Source organism: Podospora pseudocomata, chromosome 3 (assembly GCF_035222375.1).
Source record: "Podospora pseudocomata strain CBS 415.72m chromosome 3, whole genome shotgun sequence".
Classification (NCBI taxonomy): Eukaryota; Fungi; Ascomycota; class Sordariomycetes; order Sordariales; family Podosporaceae; genus Podospora; species Podospora pseudocomata.
In genome coordinates this window covers 2,654,317-2,667,213 of record NC_085887.1, presented here as the reverse complement: position 1 = coordinate 2,667,213, position 12,897 = coordinate 2,654,317, and the positions used below count along the sequence as shown (strand labels likewise).

The 12,897-nt window shown below is 52.6% G+C and overlaps 5 protein-coding genes across 5 annotated transcripts; 3 read left to right on the top strand and 2 right to left on the bottom strand.

The window, feature by feature from the left end:
• Nucleotides 1–194: 194 nt before the first annotated feature.
• Nucleotides 195–1,400, top strand: QC762_307540 (uncharacterized protein; the record flags this gene model as incomplete). Its single annotated transcript, XM_062889048.1, has 1 exon — nucleotides 195–1,400. One exon carries the CDS (start codon nucleotides 195–197, stop codon nucleotides 1,398–1,400), a length of 1,206 nt encoding a protein of 401 aa, XP_062744990.1.
• A 185-nt stretch (nucleotides 1,401–1,585) lies between these two features.
• On the bottom strand, nucleotides 1,586–3,133 carry ZPR1 (nucleolar zinc-finger protein; the record flags this gene model as incomplete). The annotated part of the gene is made up of 2 exons (XM_062889047.1): nucleotides 1,586–2,944; nucleotides 3,008–3,133. 2 exons carry the CDS (start codon nucleotides 3,131–3,133, stop codon nucleotides 1,715–1,717), a joined length of 1,356 nt encoding a protein of 451 aa, XP_062744989.1. The 3' UTR covers nucleotides 1,586–1,714.
• A 247-nt stretch (nucleotides 3,134–3,380) lies between these two features.
• On the bottom strand, nucleotides 3,381–4,193 carry QC762_307520 (uncharacterized protein; the record flags this gene model as incomplete). Its single annotated transcript, XM_062889046.1, has 1 exon — nucleotides 3,381–4,193. The coding sequence occupies one exon, from the start codon at nucleotides 4,191–4,193 to the stop codon at nucleotides 3,381–3,383; it is 813 nt and encodes a 270-aa protein (XP_062744988.1).
• Nucleotides 4,194–5,170: 977 nt separating this feature from the next.
• On the top strand, nucleotides 5,171–9,443 carry GDE1_1 (Glycerophosphocholine phosphodiesterase; the record flags this gene model as incomplete). The annotated part of the gene is made up of 4 exons (XM_062889045.1): nucleotides 5,171–5,489; nucleotides 5,672–5,713; nucleotides 5,769–5,890; nucleotides 5,953–9,443. The coding sequence occupies exons 2-4, from the start codon at nucleotides 5,697–5,699 to the stop codon at nucleotides 9,441–9,443; spliced, it is 3,630 nt and encodes a 1,209-aa protein (XP_062744987.1). The 5' UTR covers nucleotides 5,171–5,489; nucleotides 5,672–5,696.
• A 755-nt stretch (nucleotides 9,444–10,198) lies between these two features.
• Nucleotides 10,199–12,870, top strand: QC762_307501 (uncharacterized protein). The gene is made up of 3 exons (XM_062889042.1): nucleotides 10,199–11,422; nucleotides 11,500–11,802; nucleotides 11,856–12,870. The coding sequence occupies exons 1-3, from the start codon at nucleotides 11,072–11,074 to the stop codon at nucleotides 12,369–12,371; spliced, it is 1,170 nt and encodes a 389-aa protein (XP_062744986.1). The 5' UTR covers nucleotides 10,199–11,071; the 3' UTR covers nucleotides 12,372–12,870.
• The last annotated feature ends 27 nt before the right edge of the window (nucleotides 12,871–12,897 follow it).

The window sequence follows — 12,897 nt, the reverse complement described above, 5'->3', positions numbered from 1 at the left end:
GGTTGCTCTGCTCGTAAAGGTTCCATACTGATGGGATGAGATTGGGGGTTGGTAGCTGTGGGTTATATTAAGGCACCGTTCTCGCCTCTCTCTCTTTCTTTCTGTTGACTCTTTCCCCTCAACTCATGACCTGAGTGAGTCCTACCTTCCACTCTCTCCCAGGTTGGTGTCGGCACCAAAACCAACATCCCACCATGCGTCTCTCTCTCCTCCCCCTGGGAGCTTTCCTCCTTGCCACCCCTACCTTATCCGCCCCCTCTTTCACAGGGGAACCAGACTCCTCAGGTAAATACTGGCTCTTCGCCCCAGGCATAACAGCCTCCTTCATCCCCTACGGCGCCTCCATCTCCAACCTCTTCATCACCGACAAGAACGGCATAGACCGTGACATCGTCCTCGGCTTCGATAACGCAACCTATTACTCTGTCGATCCAGTTCACCCTCACTTTGGCGGCGTGCCCGGCCGGTACGCCAACCGCATCAAGAACTCGACCTTCACCCTTGACGACGATGGAGAAGACTACCACATCAGTCCCAATGAAAACCCCACCGCAGCCCACCCAGCAGGTGTGAACACCCTCCACGGCGGCCCCGACGGCTGGGATCACAGAAACTTCACCGTCGTCTCCTACACCAAGTCATCCATCACGTTCAGCCTTGTCGACCCCGACGGGAAAGAGGGGTTTCCAGGGGAAGTAATCAGTTACATCACCTACACTTTGTCAAACCGAACCTGGGACGCAAAAATGGTTGCTATTCCTACAACAAAGAAAACTCCAATCATGCTGTCTAGTCACACCTACTGGAACCTAGACGGGTTCGCAAACACGGAAGCTCCTACCGCGTTGAACCATACATTTTACCTCCCCTTTTCAGGGCAGACGGTGGCTGTGGATAGCATCCTCATTCCCACGGGGGAAATCTCCCCTGCCCCCAAGGGGTCCGTCAACGACTTCTGGTCTGCACCCAGACAAATAGGCGAGGGGTTTTCCCTTGAGGGGATCGAGGGAAACTGCGGGGGGGGTTGCACGGGTTACGACAACTGCTGGCTCGTCAACAGGAACTACCCCTACGATTGGAGGTCGGAGGACAAAATGGTGGCTAGTCTGGCGAGTGAGTGGTCGGGAATAAAACTGGAGATTTGGTCGGATCAGGAGGCGTTTCAGATGTATAGCTGTAATGGGATGAACGGGAGCATGCCGATCAAGGCGACGCAGGGGAGGGATGACGGGACCGGGTCGAGAGGGGTGGAAAAGTACGGGTGTGTTGTTCTGGAGGTGCAGGATTGGATCGATGGGATTAATCACCCTGAGTGGGGGAGGGGACCAAAGCAGATCTTTGAGCCGGGGGGGGATCCGTATGTTTTGCAGGTGAGGCATCGCTTTAGCGTTGATGCTTGAGACGGAAATGGTTGAGAAAGGGGTCGGTAGGAAGCAGCCAGTATTGGAGAGTTACATTGATAATGAAGACGAGATATATCCAACTTCTCATGAGCCTTTTTCACACCTAAAACATATAAGCGTGCTTACATCTGCGGAAGACCCTTGATACGCTCTCAACTTTACAACTGTCGGACCCAGTCAAGTAGTTGGCATCATCAAATCATTCTCTTTGTCTATAGGACAGGTATCATCTTTAAACAACTGAAAAAAACGCAAGTTCCAATACCCAGAAACCAGCCACCCATGCTTTTCCCATTTTCTATTTCCATAGCTCAAACATCATTCTCATAATTCTCAGTCTTCATGTCCAACAAACCCAACTCCTCCTCTTCCTCCTCTGTCCGCTCATACTCCTCGACGGTCATCTGCTCATCAGGCTCATCCGGGTTATCAGCCAAGCTCTGAACATAACTGGCCGCCAATGGGTCAGTCAACACAATGGTAAACTCCCTCTCGCCCTTGATGGCAGAATTGAGCCCATCAAAGAAGTCGTTCCACCTCGACGCCTCGGTGCTGTCCAGAGAGTCGTTCTTGCGCTTAGTCTTCTCCACGTCGGCATCGGCCTCGAAGATTTGTTTGTGGAGGTCATCGCGGACCTGGGTGAGGAGACCCTCGACGGTGGTAAATCTTCCACCGAGGGTGCCTGGGTTTACGGAAAGGCTGAGCTCGGGGCACTCGAGCTGGCAGCTCTCGCTCTTGAGGATATCGCGGGCAAGATCCACAGGGGTCTTGATCTTGATGGTGACCTTCTTGCCCTTCTCAGGGACCTCACCACCCGTCTTGACGTCGTTGGACTTGTAACCGCAGTCATCACAGCTCGTGTTCATGATGACGACTTGTCTGAAGTGGGGGATGTCGACCATCTTCATGTTGGTCGTGCAGGGGTGCATGCAGCCCGGGCAAGAGGCTGGGAACTGGTAGACTTGATCGGGGATGATGTCGCCATTGTCGTCAAGGCCTTCGGTGTTGGTGTCGGCGAGACCGAGAGCCTCGTTCTGCTCAGGTGTACGGAGGTACTCACGCTTCTCCCACTTGCCAACGCCGTCGCGAGGGTCAGGGGCGATAAAGCTGTTGCCAGCCGGGTCGTCGACAGACACACGGAAGGGGAACGCCTCTCCGGCGAGCATTTGTCTGCCCTTGGCAATGACTTCAGCAACTTTGGCGGCCGCCTCAGGGGCTTCCTTCATACGCTTCTCTTGGTCGAAGACGAGATCATCTACGATGGTGGTTAGGAGGCCCTCCACGTTCGTGAGCTGACCCTTGCCAGCGGGGACCTCGACATCGAGCTCGATAAACTTGACGGTGGCAGTGTCGGACTTGACAACCTGGCGCTGGAAGTCCTCCATATCTCTTAACCGGAGCTCGTAGTGGACACCCTTGAGCTGGAGGGTACCAGCAGGCTGGATCTCGTTGTTGTTGAAGCCGCAGTGGTCGCAGTTGAAGGACATGATGATAATCTCGCGGAAATAGGGAATCTTGGTGAGGAGGAGGCGTGTCATGCCCTATGACCATGATTAGCATCGGCGCATTCGTTAATGTGCAATAATCCAAAGTTTGCGGCTCACATTCTCGTGGCAGTTCATGCAGAGGGACTCGATCTCATCGATGGGCTTGAAGTCATCCTCGGCCTCGCCGTTGGCCTGGACGGCCTGCTCGACCTTCTCGCCGATAGGGTTGAAAAGCTCTGTCATTTTGCTATTTTGGTGCTTTGTTTCGGTGGTGTTGATGGGATATGGCGAGAACCTGGGAATAAAATTTTGGAGGGGTAACTAACTCTGTGATAAAATCGTTCTTTTGGCGGGGTAGTTGACCTGCCAAAACGGTTGTGCCCCACTATAGGTTCAGGGAGTCATGGAGATTATGTCATAACACTAGGCACAACCTGACGCTGCCCCAAGGTTCCGGAATGTTCTTATTTCGATAGCTGAGCCTTGGGACTCATTTCGACATGAAGTCGGCAAGGCTCAACCCAGGCGAAGGTCTTGAATTTTTGGATTGCTCCAACAGAGCTTGGAGACCCGCTTTTCGAGACCTGGCCCTCTTCTTGCTGTTCGCATTGGACGCTGGCTTCTGAGAGGATGTCGTCTCGTGTGAACCTGAAGTCTTGGGCAAAGATGGGGCCGCTCCCGGTGCCGTGGTCTTGGACACCTTGTGGGCCGGTTTGACAGTACGGCGAATGATGGGAGCCGGAGCCGGAAGCTTGATCTCGATTTTCGAAGAGCAATGGCCACACTCGATGCGCTTGGTTGGGCCAGATGACCGAGGTTCTTGCCTTTTCGCTTTTTCGACCTTGGGTGCCGGAGGTGTTTGCTGTTTCTTTTTGATCACTGCCTTTTTGTTCTTTTTGAAGACCAGGTCACTGCCCTCGCCGAAAGCCAAAATATTACCACAGGCCGTGCAAACATGCTGTCGTTGGACCTCAGGAAGAGGAATCTCATGCTCGAACATCAAGTCATTTCGCTGCCTGAGGATATATGCCGACGTCTCGGGAGCCGTAAAGGCTAAGAGATGACCTGCATCTGTCAAAAACTTCAGAGTCGGACTCGGATCAGTGGCGGCCATCTTCTCGGAATACTTTGTCGTCGACGACGAGGGCGAAGGTTGAATGAATATGGGTTGTGTTGTTGAAGTTTTAGTCGTGATTGATGCAAGACCCTTGATTGTAAATGTGGGTCCAGCGCCACTAGCCATAAGTTGAAATTTACGGTACTGTTGCAGGGTTGGTGAAGAATGGATATCGAAAGAATGCATTTTTGCCTCAGCCCTATCACGCTTTCATGCCGTGAAGGAGAAAATGGAGTTTAGGAATATTAAAAAGCTTCAATAATTAATCTATCGGGATTCATCCTCACCTATGAGTTTCTCTTATCACTCAACCCTCCACAGGCCATATGGTTAGCTTTGCATTGCCTGCAAGGTCGTGGATCAAGCATCCAGCGGCAACTTCTACAGGATCTTTCTTTAACTCACTCAGAAGTGTTTGCTATTTCTTGTATGTAGCACGTTCCTGCCGAGCCTTGTTCAACCAACGAGCCGTCTATTTTTTGCAGCATTCGAGGTGCTGCTCACCCACCGATCCCCCCGCACTGGAGCCATCCAGGATTACCCTAGAGTTATGCCATGCTAATTCAGGGGCGCTTTGTTCTGGACCCTTGGTCCGTTCTCAGTGGGCAAAAAAAGATCACGAGATGCGCCTTCGACGACAGAAAGGGTCAGCGGCTTGAACTCCCTTGACTAGCCGCTGCACAGGGTATTGAGTCACGAGACCTCCTTCCCTCCACGGAAAATTCTTCTGGATTTTGCCTGGTGCGACCTGCAAGAAAGCAAACTGTGCATGTGCAAGCTGCAGTCGAGAGCTGACCCTACATGGAGCACCTTCTGTGTTAGTGGAGAAGTTGGAAGTTGGAGGGGAGCGGTGAGACGACCAACAAAAGGGTCAAGACGTTGTGAAGAGTCGAGATATTATATGCAGACATGAAGGATCGATCTTCAAGCTTATGAAGAATAGAACCCTTCATAGCCGTATAAGTATAATCTATGGAGAGAACTCCAACACCCTATCAAAACCAGGCTGTGATTTGCTCGTGGTGGAAACCCAGCGGCTGGGTTCTGAGGCGGGAGGCGACAGGGGTCTACGGATGGTGGGGTGGCGATTGGCCAATCATAGAGGGAGCTGGCGCCACTGATAGCTGCTGGACGATGTCACTGGTTCCGGCCTTTAACTGCCATGTATGTCTCGAGCAGCTTTCTTGCCATGTGCATTTGTCCACAGCATGAGCTCATGGATCGTCGCTTGTCGATGGGACTCTTATATCTTCCCCCGTGGAAAACGTGTGTGACGTGCGTGGCAGCTTGACCATCGAGGTTCCCACTCTTGTACCCATCAACGGCCATCACGGGATTGAGACTTCCCCTCTCCACTACATTTTTCATGCCGTGACTTCCTCCCTTCTCCTTGCTGTTTCCATGACCTCTTTGTCTTCTCAAACACACAAGGTCTGCTTGTTGAAGTAGCCACGATAACGATACTTCCGACCGTTTGATTTTGTACGTTTCACCTGCTACGTCTGACATCGCAACTTGGAAACACCAGCGGATATATATAGCATTTTCTTTCCCAACACTCAGCCGCTGGTATCCCGCTCATAGCCAGCGCGGGATACGACCTGTCAGATCGTTTGGCATTTAATACCCCCTTTTTATTTTTAGCTGGCTTCTCATCGTCCAAGACATACTTAGCAGCTACCACGCAATATGAAGTTTGGGAAAAAGTATGTATCTGCCTGCATTCGTGATTGCCCACTACTTACACTTTTGCTTTCCTAGTCTTCCAAGAAACCAAGTCCCCGAGTGGGCAGGCTCTTACATCGACTACAAGCGCCTCAAGAAACTCATAAAAACAGCAGCCGACACAGCTGTCCACAATGGGGATCAAGTCGACTTGGCTGGTGGGTTCACTGATCCGCAACGCCCTTTCGTTGACCTCGTGATCTGACCCTTGGACCAACAGAGTTTCTGTTTGCCCTCGACCGCGAAGTAGAGTGCGTTGACCAGTTCTACACAAGGAAGCTCCACGAGAACCAGCGACGACTGCAAGCCATCACAGACAGATACGGACCAACACCTCGCGATGCCACTAACATCGACGAGGAGGAGCTCGAGGATCTGATAGGAGCTTTACTCGAAATCAGAAACCAACTGAGGAATTTACAGTGGTTCGGAGAGATCAACCGTCGAGGCTTTGTCAAAATCACAAAGAAGCTGGACAAGAAGGTTCACACGTCGGATATCCAGGAGAGGTACATCTCTACCAGGGTCGACGTTCTACCGTTTGCCACAAATCTTGACACCAGCCAGGAGCTTCAGACAGTCAACACGTGGCTTTCGGTGCTCAATGAATCCAAGAACACCAATGACGCCAAATCCGACCGCTCAACACGGTCTTACGGGCGACCCACGAAACTGGACGTCGATACGTCAGTGCTCAACGCACTAGACCAAGCCGTCCGGCAAGATAATCTAGATGCATTGACGACCGGGTTAGCTGCTGCAAATCTCGCAAAACAAGATCAAACCGACGCTTTCCAGAACCTCCTGCGCAGCCTCCTGCAGCGCGCCATCTCGGCCCGGTCGAAAAAGGTCATTCCTGTGCTTCTGGAAAGGATTTCGGACCTTGATGATCCCGACGACATCAATGGGCGGAATTGTATCCACAGGCTGGTCACTCATATTGGCCGGACCAAGACCGTTTCTTCCAGAACCGTGGAGGAGGTGAAGCCGGATCCTCACTTGAACGCATACCCTTTTCCGCCGGGGGTTCAATACGCCCAGAATTATCTTACCCCAGCGACGTCTCCTCTCGCCACACCGCGGGTGTCTGCTCTCAAGGAGACGGCCGGTCTCTTGGGCAAGGATGACGAGGCTGTGCAGATGCTCATGTACCTTTTGGACAATCTCAAGCCCGCACAAAGGGTGGCTTTGAAGGCGAAGGATAACTTTGGACGCATTCCACTGCATTACGCCGCTCAGTTTGGCTTTGTGGTGGTGTGTCAGATTTTGATGAAGAAGATGCAGGATTGGCGCATGTTCGATGTCGAAAACGGAATCGACGCCCCTGAATGGCAGGACAAGAACGGAGAAGCACCTCTGCATCTCAGCGTCCTTGGTGGTCACGCTCTTACGACCAAGGCACTGCTTCAAGGGGAGAATTGGCAGGGTGTCAGTGATAACAAGGCGGAGATGAGACGGGCCATCTCAAAGTCGAGTGCTGTGTTGGCTATTGCCACCAAGGCGAACTTTGAGCATATTGTCGAGATGTTGGTGCATGCGGGGGTTGACATCAACTGGCAGGATAAGACGGGGGAGACGGCGCTGCATATTGCCGCGAGGTTTGGGCATGATGAGTGTGCAAAGGTATTGTTGGAGGGGACGGCGGATCAAAAGGCGGATTTTGAGTTGACGGAGAAGGCTTTTGCTTGGACGCCGCTGCATATTGCGGCGGTGGATGGGCATTTGTCTGTGGTTAAGCTGCTGGTGGAAGCCGGGGCTGAGGTGGACAAGCCGGATTCGTCAGGTTGGACGGCGAGGGAACATGCTGCTTTGAGAGGACATATGCCTATTGCTCACTTTCTTGCTGCTCAGAGCAAGGAGGGAGAGGACACGGCTAGCAATACTTCTGATGACGAGAAGTCGGTGACGGATAATGCGGCTGTGCCTGACAAGGCGTCGTTCCAGGAGAGACGATCGAAGGGCTCTGCGCGCAAGGCGGAGCCGGTCAAGTCATTTGGTCATCGGTATCTCAAGGATGAGAGTCTGGTGCTGGTTAGCTTGGGCTCGATGGACATGCGGAAGAATCTTGAGGCGGTAAAGCTGGACAATATTCCGCTTTCGAAAGCACACACGACGGAGTTGGACACCACGTTGTCAATTGTAGTGTCGGCGCAAGGGGCCCAGGGCGAGCCAACTATTTTTGACTTGCCTGTTCACGACAACATCTCTACCGAGCCTGTCGTTTTTACTACGGTTGACGCCAGCAAGGTCAAGCTGTTTTTCGATATTGTTCCTACCTACTCTGGGAACAACGATAACAAGGTCGGCCGTGGTGTTGCCCTGCTCTCGAGCGTTCGACCTACTATTGGGACCAAGAGGATGAACCTTCAGGGTGATGTCTGTGTGCCCATCATGGGTGCCAATTTTGAGGTCATTGGCAGCGTCAACTTTAACTTTTTGGTCATCACGCCATTCTCACACCCTAGCATGGAGGTCACTTCTGAGCACACCTACTGGAAGAAGTTGGCCTCGACCATGGTCATTGGCCACCGCGGCCTGGGCAAGAATATGACGTCCAGCCGCTCCCTCCAGCTGGGCGAGAACACCGTCTCCTCCTTTATTGCAGCGGCCAACCTCGGCGCTAACTATGTCGAGTTTGACGTCCAACTCACCAAGGACCACGTCCCGGTTATCTACCACGACTTTTTGGTCAGCGAGACCGGGTTTGACGCGCCGGTTCACACTTTGACTCTGGAGCAATTCTTGCACATCAACCCGGACAAGTCGAGGACTATTCAGGGGAATAATGGGACGTCGCCTTTTTCGTATGCCGTTCCGGAGAACAAGCTGCTCGAGAAGACGAGGCGGAGCAACTCGCCCGGTCCGAGGCAGAGGTCCATGTCGATGGACTGGCCGGATCACAACAGGCAGCATCGCCTGTCCAAGCAGGAGATGGAAGAGAGGATGAAACACACGAGGGATTTCAAAGAGAAGGGCTTCAAGGCCAACTCGCGCGGGAACTTCATCCAGGCGCCGTTTGCGACGCTGGAGGACCTGTTTGTGAAGCTGCCGCAGAGCGTGGGGTTCAACATCGAGATGAAGTACCCGATGCTTCACGAGAGCGAGGAGCACGAGATGGACACGTACGCGGTCGAGCTGAACTCGTTTTGCGACACGGTGCTGCAAAAGGTGTACGACATGACTGCCAACCCGCACCAGAGGAGGAATATCATTTTTTCGAGCTTCAACCCGGATATTTGTCTCTGTTTGAGTTTTAAGCAGCCGAATATACCGATTTTGTTTTTGACGGATGCGGGGACGTGTCCGGTGGGGGATATCAGGGCGAGTAGTCTGCAGGAGGCGATTAGGTTTGCGAGCAGGTGGAATTTGCTGGGGATTGTGAGCAATGCGGAGCCGTTTGTGAATAGTCCGAGGTTGGTGCGGGTGGTGAAGGGGGCGGGGTTGGTTTGTGTTAGTTATGGGAGGGAGAATAACGAGCCGGGGTTGGTAAGGAGGCAGGTTAAGGAGGGGGTGGATGCTGTTATTGTTGATAGTGTGCTGGCTATTAGACGGGGATTACTGACGCAGGATGGGGGGGGTGAGGGCAAGGGGAAGAAGAATGGGGTTGAGGATAGGGTTGAGGAGGTGAGGGAGAGGGTTGGGAAGCCGGTGTTGAACGGGAATGGGAATGGGAATGGGTTTGGAGGAGGGGATATTGGGTATAGCTCTTGAGAGGTAGTTGTTTGGAAAAGATATTGATGGGAATGTGTTTAGAAGGTTTTAGAGAGAGCATTGCGAAGATTTGAAGATGAGGTTCAACACCGATGGGAGGAGTCGTTTTAGCAGGAGTTTTGGGTTGGAGTATTGAGCAGAGCACATGAGCCTAGAGATGCGGCAGACTAGAAGTACCTAGATGGATGGTTTATCATTACTAGGTACCTTTGACGGAGCACGATTGGCACTCAACAACATTCGAACGAGCATTGTTTCGCTAGATTGCTACTGGTCTGTGGTACATGCAAGTGTCTATGTGAGGTTCTGGCGTATTCACAATTTGATTCGAGTGCTCTCTTTTACAGATTTTACTTGACATTTAGTTGCTTTTGCATTTGACTCGGGTAATCTTTTCTAGGTTCCATGGGGTGAGTTAAGAATAGAAACAACCTAATAGTTCATTCTCGACAGTTAGTTTAGGTAAGTCAGATGCAGAAGCGTGCAGCAAATTGTGGCGTCAATATTGAAACGGTAGAGGGTTGCTTTGAGGTATTAAAAGGGAAAGTCGATTGATGTTTTATGGATGGAATTGTGATTTAAGTTCGAAGGAAGGTAGATGCAATGTGTGGGGAAGTAAAGTGAGGATTGGTGTTGGCTGCCTCCCGGAGTTTTGTGCCCTTGTTGAGGGGACGCGCCATTCGTTGTGGCTAAGGTGGTTCAGGGGTTTTGGTGGTGAGCTGGAGATTTCATTGTGAAAAATGAAAAGGGAAATTGGAGGATGACGGTAGTTGAGGAAGAGGCTATGCTTTGGAATTTGTGGTTGTTGAGAGGTAGGTGATCACTCAGTGGTGAGGTGGGCAGTAGTGAGCGTGAGTGCTGGAAGTTATCAGCTTTCGATGGCATTCTCCAGAAGCTGACGTCGTCTGGATTTTATCGGTGGCATTGTCAAAAAGACATCCTGTTGTTTGGGTCACCTCTGCGGTTGTTGTTGAAGATGATGGAATTCGCAAGGCCTTCTCATTGAGCTGAGAAGAGGCTAGCTACGGTACACTGATAATGCCCGGTGGTGGAAACGGCTGGCTCCCTCTGCACACTACCTCCTTCCGCCCCTTCTCTGGGATTTTTATATATGTATGTATGGTGGTGATGATCGCCCCCTTCTCGGCCGTCGTCACAGTCGTCAGCAACAAAAATCAAGACGTTGTTTGGTCGAAGTCAAGGTTGCGATTTGCCCCGCCCCCTCCCCCTCCATTAAACGCCCTGCGCAAGCGCAAGCTAGATAGAGCGAGCGGTCGCATCTGCCCCGCTGCGCATCTCCCACTCAGCATTCTCACTCAGCTCAGCTTGCTTGCTTGGTTCTTTTTCCCTCCTCCAAAATCCGTTCGACCACTTGCACCCTTGATTGTCAGGCAACACAGACCTCGAGGGTTGATTTCCTCACGAGTTTTGGCTTTTTACTTTCTCACACCCACACACTTCCCTGCAAAATCTTGCTCTCAACGACCGAGCACCTAAGCTTCCACCCTCAACCAACCCCTCCATTATTTGCGCGCGATTGACGAGGCAAACGCCAAAGCACAACACCAGAACCCAATTCTCGTAGCTCCAGCAGATCGAAGAGTTTCTCTCTCGCGCCCCTTCCCGACATGGCAGGCCCCGGATCCCCTGGCAGCGACGGGCCAACCTATGCGCCGCCTCCTCTCCCCTCGGGCTGGATTGCCCAGTGGGATGCTGCCAGCAAGAAGTACTACTATGTGCAGCTCTCGACTGGAGTCTCGCAATGGGATCTCCCGACCGAGCCCGTTCCCTTTGGCAACACTCCCGCTGCCCGCTCCGATCACCCCTACGGCGTACCTCACCCTAGCGCCGAAATCGTGACGCACCCCGACGGCTCCCAGACAGCTAGATACCCCGACGGACGTCTCGAGCCGGTGAACCCGAGAGAGGATGGCACACGAGGTGTCGGCGGTGGAGGACAGAGTGACAGGGGCCTTGGTGTAAGTTTAGCGGGCAGAGGATCTTTTGTGGAAGGGCCAAGAACGACTTGCTAATGTTTGCTTTCGTTGGTGGATAGTCTTTCCTCTTGAACACGATCAGCGGCGGAAAGCAGGGCGGTGGCAGCAGTGGAGGAGGTGGGCTTGCTGGTGCTGTTCTCAGCGGACTGGCGGGTGGCAGCTCCGGAGGAGGCGGCGGCAGCGGCGGGCTCGGTGGCAAGGTCGCATCCCAGCTCGTGTCTGGCATATTCTCCTCTGGAAGCAAGCCTTCGTCTTCGCCCTCGAACAACTTCAGCGGTCAGTCGTCGTCCGGACACGGTGCTGGAGGTCTTGGAGGGGTGATCGGAGGTGTTGCTGGTCTCTTTGGCAACAAGCAGAGCTCGGTATGTTGGTCTGGATGCTGAGATGTCTCGAGCGGCAGCTAATTGACTCACAGGGCAACAACTTTGGATACTCCAACTCGGGTGCCACGACCTACAGTGGTTCGGCCCCTCCCACATCATACCAACCTCCCTCGCAGCCGGGATCCTCGACCTCGGTCCACGGCGGTGGCTCATCTTCATCCTACCAGTCAAGCTCACAAACACACCATCAAGGCTCAAGTCAGTCTTACGGGCAGTCTAGCCAGTCCCACACCGCACCATACGGACAGCAGTCTTCTGGCGGCGGCTACCAGTCCTCTTCTTATGGCGCCGGACCCGGCCATGGTCAAGCGCACAGTCAAAGCTACGGCGGCCAACACTCTTACAGTTCGCCCAGCGGCCAGCCCAGCTATGCACCCCCACCAAGCCAGCCATCCTACGGCCAGCCACACTATGGAGCGGGGGCTGCGAGCTCATATGGTCAGCCATCGTATGGCGCACCACCACCACAGGGAGGAGGTTACGGCCAGCAGCCACCGTATGGAGGACACCAGTATTCTCAGGGTGGCGGCTATCCTGGACAGTATTAGGGCGGAGATGTGTGTCGAAACGCAGAGTCGTGCTGGTAAGCCGTGATAAGAATCTTTTTTTTTTTCCTTGGTGAGCTCAGGGGCTGACACGGTAGAAGGGGCGGCCCTTCGGTAACTGGAAAAGGGGACGAAGAGTGATGAGGATTCTAATGAGGAGGTGGGAAAAGCAAGAAACCGAGACTATTTACATGACTCTTTGCTTTTGTTTATATCGAAGAACTCTTAGATTTTTGAATGTTATCATAGCGTAATGTTTTGCCTTTTGTTTCGTTTGCCAATTTTTTTTCCATGTCGGCGTGGTTGGCTTTGGTTGTATGATCTGTTTTGTAGATGATTGATTTGGAGTATATATATTTTGGCAAAGTGGTTTGGGAGGTATGTGGGGTGTTTGTGTATGACTTTTTGATGGTAGAGGATAGGTACTTCAGTCGAGTTGAGGTGTCTGTGTTGAGTGAGTCCGTCAAGACCGGATACGAAGTTCGAAGATGTATGATGACGAGATGTTATGGTCTTTTTTTTTGTGGTG